The following is an 8,074-nucleotide window of genomic DNA, read 5'->3' as shown; positions in this document are numbered from 1 at the left end:
TCATTTTTCAACAAAGGACAAACAGAGCAGATGTTATCTGCTTTTGAAGTTAATCTCTAGACATAATGAATTTAACAGCCTGGTTTTCACAGAGGACTAGAAAGTGAAGCAAACGATTCAAGGCAGATAAAAACTGCACCTAATTTTTCAGTGAGCATTTTGTGGTTTTTTTTAAACAACGTAGGGTAATAAAATAATTCCTTGGATTTAAACCTCTATCGGCTTTACAACAGATCTGAATTTCCGCAGATCTCCATGGATGTTATTATTGCACGTATTATACTTGTTATTTTCAGGTCCCGGCTACCACAAATCTAGTGTTGAAAAGGATATGTTATAAAAAGTCCTGTCTCTCACTTGCTGTGAATTCAGTCAAGTCTGGACTTTGTTTTCATCCTTTTGCTTCCTGTTAATCTGAGAGCATTACACAGTCCCATGGTAGGACTTTGTCACTGAGCAAAAATACTTAATTCAACAGCAGAAAAAAAGACTAATAGAAGAAGGGAGATTTATTCAATAACCATCATTTTACAGTAATTATAATTTTCACAGATCAGTGAGAAATTAAATCTTTGGCAGGGACTTCAAAATATTTTGAAGGTCCCTCTGTACCAGTACACTAATATTGTGAAGTACACTTTTATTATGCACAAAATTATACGAAATGCTCAGCCAAATGTTATGAAGATGGCATGTAAATTGTGCAGAGGAAGACGTGGTACATAGTAAGATGCACTGAGCCCTGATTTCACTGAAAGTAATTGGATAATAGAGCTCTGAGGTATCCCTAGCACAATTTGCAGGTCTAACAACATAGAAGAACAAAAATAGTATATGTGTTGCCAATGAAAACAAAATTTATTCTGTTTCTATAAGCAAGATGATTTGCCATGATTTGAATCACAGTATTATTCCTGCTGTCAAGATCATTTGTTACCTGTTCAGCACAGTACAAGACTCAAACAGAGAAGTAGCTGTGTGAGTAAGTGGATGAAGGTTGCTTGCGGTGCTTTTTCAAAAAAAGCAGAGACAAAAAATTTGAACTGAAAGACTCAAAATACAGGAGGAATAGAGTAAGGTTGTACAGAAAGGAAATGTGACTTGAAATCTGATCATGCAGAATTATTGTAACAATCTCAAAATTACATTTACCAGGTAAACAGCATGCTTTCTTAAAGGTGGGCTTAGTATAGAACACTGAAATGGTTGTCTACTAAGTTGATGTTATGTTATCAACAAGATGGCAGGCAATTAAACAGAACTAAGCTCAGAAGCATTGAAAGCGCAGCTTCATGAAACACGATGAAAGACCTTTACTTAGAAGTACCAAAGAATAAGAATAAGTATTTCATTTTCAGTCACAGCAGTGTGATGCTGATCACAGGGCACGAGCAACATCTAGTCTTGTTATTGTTATTCATGTTGGCTATTACATACTCATCACTGCATATACAAGTGCATTCTGAGAACACATTTATTTTTGAAAATCAATACAGCATACAGATCTAACAGAAAGTTCCTCAGAATAATTTCAGCTGGTGGATACCTTGCTTTGTCTCTCTCCCATTCATGATGTAAAGCAATCCCACAGAATGAAATACTAAGCCTGATAATAGTGAGAAAGCCTTTAATACCCACAGAAAATTTTCACTTCTAACAGAACAAGGAATCCTTATTAAGATCTGTGTACGTAGCATAAACCTCCCTCTACATTTCAGGGAACGAGACTGCATCAAAACTGGTTTACAACTCTGATTTATTCCAATACCCCTTGAAAAACTCAGAGGGATCACCACCATAAACCATCTTTAAAATCAATTTCTTCACTTGTTCTGTAAACAATCTTCCTTTTTCAAAGGAATATCCAGTGTTTTCTTATTATGAAATGTTAACAAACAGTGAGTTAAACCTCTGTCCAAATCAGTGTCTCATGACAGATCAATCCCAGATTGTAGGGAAAAGTTTATCTTAAAAGCATGGAAGCACTAGAGCACTGGGGCCCATGCTTAACTTCAATAAGACTACTGACAATCTTGCAAGTTTCTGGGCTAAAAACACGTGCAGTTTAAAAACTAATCATGTTAGAAGACTTCAAATTAATAGACCGTTTGAATTACTGTACTTTTTCCACAGGTCTGAAGTCCATAGATTAGAAATCTTATCTGAGAAAGATGAACAACTTACATTGCACTTAGCTGTACTTTCTCTAATTTAAAATACAAGACTCGCTGCACCCTATATGCAGACATGTCTTGCGATCCAGTCTTAACTCATTTGTCCTCTCACCTAGTAACAACACGTTTCCAGCATGTTTGCTAGAAAAGATGCTCCCTTGTAGTTATTGCAATACACATCTCTCTTAATTTGGTTATCAGTGCTTAGTGTTTACATGCAGCACAGCCATGCTGGTGCTCACTAAAGGTCTGATTGATCTAATATCTTATCTCCGGCTGATAGCAGATGCTTATGGAAGCAGTACAAGAGTCAAGTCAAGTATAAAGTGAACTTTCCTTTGGTTTATCCTCCTAGGTTCTGGCAATTGATTTAAAGACTGGTTGAGCTGGAAATTGCATCTGGATCATTGTGTTTTATGGGGATACATAGTCTATACTGGGGGGTTTTGTAAGCCTTTTTCAGTAAGTTCAAAAATTTAATTACATGGAAGTGATTTTGTGATGTCACATACTTGTTTTATACTGAGACATGGTTTAAGTTTTTCTACGGTACAAAATGGACCTCTATTATACAGAAGGGCCCCAATGGAACTACATTTATTTTTTAGAAGACAGTCAGTTGACTAATTTTGTTGTTATTAATCTTGTGAGTCTTAAAACCATTATCAAGGCCCAAATTCTGGACAAGGAAATAAAATCAGAACATAACAATAAAGCTGTCTCATTGGAATAAGTAACATCAGCTTTCACATGGGCTTGCATCTATCCTGTGTTTCCACAAGACCTGTCAGACTAAGGACCTGCTCCACCCTGGGCTCTACAGAGGACAATGCAAATATACCATGGTAAATCCACAGAGTGGATTGTATAGCACACATTCTTATGCAATAATAAGTGTCTCTGTGCCGTAACACAATCCTGGTGAGTATTTGGGGGAAATCATATAAGTGTCTTACCTCTATTCCTCAAATACATGTTTCTGCACAGGAGATATTTCTTCACTACTTTGATTTTTCAAATTTATTTTTAGTCTTTCAGAATGAATGATAAAACTATTATTATCTAAAAATGGTACCGTAATAGGATTTAAATTTTCTTTCTAGCAACAGGCAGAATATTGCTTTTCTTTTATCTTTTTAATACTTTCCCAAAGACTTTAGAGGTAATCATCCAGCTTTTGAAAAGAGCCTAGTTCTCCCATGTACAATCTGAAATCTTTTGGTAAGCATATCTGACCTACAGGAGACAAGCTATATGCAATGTTTAAATATAGCTGACTCTCATACACTTTGTACAAAGCTATGTTTTCAGCAAACTGTGCTTCTAAGAAAAAGGAAAAGATGTTAAGGACACACTTTCAGGCTTTTAAGAAAATAATCAATTGAATACAAAATGTTTTTCATTCTTCTGATAAATATCTTCCAATAAATATCCCTAAGTTTAGTAACCTATTGACACACATAATGCATTTTTGCAATGCCTTCAAATGCAAGGAGACATATGCAATGTTTTCTTCTGAAGCCTCCCATCCTGCAAAAACTGAAGCACATGGGTAACTTCTATGCACATGAAGATTTACGACGAACACAGCGGGGTTCTGCGCTTGCAGGAGTGTGTTTGGGTTTAGGACCACTCTTCTATCCCTCAGCGTCCTTCATCATATCACAATGTGCTTGAGGATCCTTATCTGTAGTTGGGAGGGCCCCTGGGCATTCCTGGCTGTGCCCCCGGGAAGCGTGGATTTCCGGGTGGAGAGCCCAGCGCTCCATACCCCCTGGGCCCCAGTGGCCTCGTCACAGCTATGGATGGAGGAGGAAGGTTTCCTCCTCTGCTCTGTGGGGGATAGTGGCCATTCAGGGCAGGGCCTGGATGCTGGAGTGCCTGAGAGGAGCTGACTTCTTGTGGCTGGCCTGTCTTCTTCGCTTCATTGCCACCCTGTCCTTTCTTGTTGTCTGAAATGTGTTTAGAGAACAGAATTTAAAAATGAACATGCAAACTAGAAATTCCCTGAGAAAGAAATCCTGTAGCCACCTGTCCACTCCAGAGTGTGGTGGAAAGTCTGGGGCCTCCCCTGCCAACAGCCTGAAATCTGGGGTAATGCACCTTCGCAACCTTTGCTCCGTATTTTCCCTCCAGTCCTTTCTGCAAGGTCCCAATGGAGGAAAGTGGAGGCTTTTCCCAAGTAGCTAGATGCACTTAGATATCATCTATAAATGACGATGAAGGCAGCAATTTCAAAGTTAAGTGGACAGGTTTTGAGGCTGCAGACATGCCATGCACATGGTTCTTCCAAGACAGTCGTCTCTAATCTGGGTTTCTCTGTTAGGCTTAGGCCTATACTGCCTGTATGGCATGCATGCATGATGGGGAAAGTCTAGCAGTGTCCAGGGAAAAGGTAACAGCCTGTGAAATCCTTCAGGACAGACTGAAACCTACCTGACCAAGACAGGCTTTCTGATAAGGATTGCTACCATACTGTGTTCTCACTATACCTTCTCCCAGTGAATCTGGCACAGAGGACAAACGCTGTCCTGAGCAGTCCTGGATCAACAAAATATGATAGGAGGGTGCAAGATTTGGACCCAACTGGTTTGTGATAGATAAGAGGGGTCACTGACATTCAGACCAGCCTTTCAGTGTTTTTTTGTGGGGCTGGGATCTTGCAATTCATTATAGCTATATTACAGGTGTTTTTTACTTTGGTGTTGCCTGGTGTGGAATAATGTTACAGTATTTCTTAAATGATCCAAAGAAAGAAAAATGGACTGGAGATTCGGCTGATACTTGTGATTCAGTATTGTGAATATCTTTCAGGAGATTATGGCAAAGGAAGCAGTCAAGGCAGTGAGGAAGACTATGGTCTGTCATACATGAATTCCTCATCCTGAGGAGTTCAAAACAGTCCTTACCTTGGTTTGGAGTGGATTCATCTTGCTTGCCTCCTTTTTGCTTTGGCTGTGGTGATTCTGTCTCAAATGGATTTTCCTCTTGTTCATTTGACTTTTGTGCCTTTTGTTTATTTCTTCTTTTATTTTCTTCTGCTTGCTAATGATGAGGAGAAAGAGAGGGCACCTCTCAGTGACCTGAACGGCTTCTCTAATATTTAGTAAAACAAAAAATCAATAATTCTCTATTCCTTACACTTTGTAGCTTCTTTTTAAGTTCCAAGTTAGCTTCCTTGTAGGATTTGGATGTAGCATTGAGATAATAAATACTCAGGCTAAATTTAAAGAAAAATAATTTCTTGTTAGGTAATGATTTAAATATGAAGACTCTCACAACGTTCCTATAGCAACAACTACAGTTGTGCTAATATAAAGTCTGTATCTTTTCCTCATTTATCATGTCTAATCAGTAGTAGTATTTTGAGAATGAACAATGTGCTTCCTTACAGTATGAAGAAGGCACTGTTATATCGGGGGGGGAAAAGCTGAAAGAAATTACTCTGTCTATTAATACTCTACATTCAATCTTATAGTAGTTAAGGAAGATGTTCCATGAAGCTATGCCTCACTATGAAGTGTGTTCTAAAGAATAACTTATAAAAGTTAATTAACTTGTATGGCATACCTTAAAAATGAGTAAATCATATTTATAAAAGCTTTTGAACTAATACAATAGGTAAGCTCAAGTACTGCCAAGAAAACAGCCAAAGGCATAGGTTTTCATTTTTGTTTTAAATTATGACTTCTTTCTTCTACTAAACAAAAACATAACTGCATAATGCAATTTTCATTTTTCAGTGTATTGTATTACTTTTGTGATAACTCTATGAAATTAGTATTTTTCATCCTGATTTAATTAGAGAAATTCTGATATGAAGTCTTTTATTGATGTAAGCAGTAAATAATTAATCTGCACGTGTTGTTTTCTCTGCTTTGCCTGATTTTGCCTTGTATTTTCCTTCTTTTTTTCTCTTTTCTTTATTTGTTTTTAGTATCTTTGCCTTGGACCATTCCAAGAAAGGACTAGTGCTCAAAAAAAAAAAATCAGTGGGAGTTGACCATGTATTTCAGAGGACAGTGTGGATTCTTTGTTTTTCTAGCCAAGGGTTAAAATAGAATATGATGTTAAGTGAGCCTTGGCAAAATTTCATCTCAGAATTTCATTTTGCTCATGTAACATCCTTCTGCAATTTCTACTGTATTCTGTAATCTTCTCTATATTTATTGGTGGTTCTACAATGCAGGGTTAAATCCCAGCTCATCTTTACATAGAATTAACTTTTATTTCAACAGTATGCTAAATAATCTGATATGTAGACAGCAGCTTGAGATGCCTTTATAAAGCAGGGCTCAATACAGCCTTTGAGAAAAGCTATTCTGGGGTCATTATTCTTTACCAGGTACTGATTTACAAAAAATCTCTACTAGCCCTGTTTCATAAAGTCTCCAACACCCTGTCTCACACTCCTGTCCCACCAGCATAGAGTACCTTGTTTATCAAGGAAAGGCCAAGGCACTGAAGATCAGACTCACTGAAAGTTACCAAGAAATAACTCTGCTTCATGGTGATCATGTTTCTATTGAACTTGCTAAGGATTTATGATGTGCTGTTCTGCCTACTGGACAAGCTGATCAAAGTCACAGCACTTCAGATCCCCTATAGGCTTATGCATTTTAATAGCTTTGCCATTATTGTGGCAACAACAACATTTTTGAAAAGCAATAACAAAACCAAAAAGAAAGCCATTGAACAAAAAAGACATATTACCCTTCGTGCAAAGGCACATTAATTATGATCAAATAAAAGACTCATGAGTTCTTCAAGTCCCTCACCACAGGGTAATCAGCACTATATTTAATTAGATTTTGAGGCAGTGAAGATTCAGAGTGAAAGAAACTTAGCAAACCTTAGATTAAGCAAGCTTTGCGTTAATATTCTATACATACACCATCAGCAATATAAAAGGTAGGATGAGTCCAGGGTTAGAGGCATAACCAAACACCTTCCCGAACCAGGAAGGGAAGTCATGCTCCAGGGTTTCTGATAGGACTTCAAACATTCTAGTCTTCCCACTGTTAAACAGAAAAGTTGACAATATATCACGTACAAATATTATGGCAATGTCAAGGCAGTAGTATGAATATATAGGTTAATCACATCACATCAAACCAATAAACTATATGTTAACATTATTTACATCTTGACACTCTGAAAGGAATATATTTAAAATAGTATTTATGTATTTTAAGGGGGAAAATAGACACCAATACTTTTATTGTATGCTAATAGATTTTGCCTGCAGTTACCACCAAGATTACTCCTCAAAGAATCAATGTACTGAGTTGTGAACTCCATACCACCAACCAAAGAGTGAAGTGCAATTTGTGCTCTATGAAGTCCTGGTGAAAATTCAAATCTCATCTTTGTATGGTTGAAAAGCAAAAAATAGTCTGCTTGCAATTGGTTTCTGTTTAGCCTAATTCTCCTCTCTCTTTGCTGTGTACCAACGCTATAGAAGTCAGTGGCTGTGTTTTAGATTTTTGTTATTGTTACAGCTCTCTAATAACCTTCATGCATAATTGTTCCATGGCTAGCTTATCTAGATAGTATTTTCTCCCTAGACCATTAACTTTAAGTTTTTTCTTGCAGAAGCATTTTAATAGATGTTCCAGAAGTCCCTTCCTGTTTATTTTGCTTTTGGCTGTGCCTCACAATATAGCGTTTGAAGTTTTTTACCTGAGCAAGACCAGCAAAATGGGTCTTTATGTGTATAGAGACTAATTGGTAGTTTTAGTTGGCTGAAGGAATTGTCACCAAATTGCCACCTGATATTCCAGTCATCGAGGTCTCCTGTCACCCCTTTTCAGTTCTTGTAAAGAATTTCTGACAACTAGATCTTTTTCTTAACTCATTGTTCTCAACGTTTACCCTCTTCCCAGTAATGTAAAAACATT

The 8,074-nt window shown here is 37.3% G+C and overlaps 1 protein-coding gene across 1 annotated transcript in view; it reads right to left on the bottom strand.

Annotated features, from left to right (window-relative positions):
- Positions 1-3,657: 3,657 nt before the first annotated feature.
- Positions 3,658-8,074, bottom strand: part of TMC1 (transmembrane channel like 1) — a 73,234-nt gene continuing 68,817 nt past the window's right edge. The window contains exons 17-20 of the mRNA XM_050913071.1: positions 7,067-7,192; positions 5,316-5,394; positions 5,084-5,219; positions 3,658-4,126 (exon numbers count right to left, since the gene is read on the bottom strand). Of these exons, the coding sequence (XP_050769028.1) occupies positions 3,858-4,126; positions 5,084-5,219; positions 5,316-5,394; positions 7,067-7,192 (610 nt within the window). The 3' untranslated portion in view covers positions 3,658-3,857. The remainder of the gene's footprint in view (positions 4,127-5,083; positions 5,220-5,315; positions 5,395-7,066; positions 7,193-8,074) is intronic.

The sequence above is a fragment of the Gymnogyps californianus genome, chromosome Z (genome assembly GCF_018139145.2).
Source record: "Gymnogyps californianus isolate 813 chromosome Z, ASM1813914v2, whole genome shotgun sequence".
Lineage (NCBI taxonomy): Eukaryota > Metazoa > Chordata > Aves > Accipitriformes > Cathartidae > Gymnogyps > Gymnogyps californianus.
The sequence above is the reverse complement of the archived record's forward strand: the minus strand, read 5'-3'. Positions and strand labels throughout refer to the sequence as shown.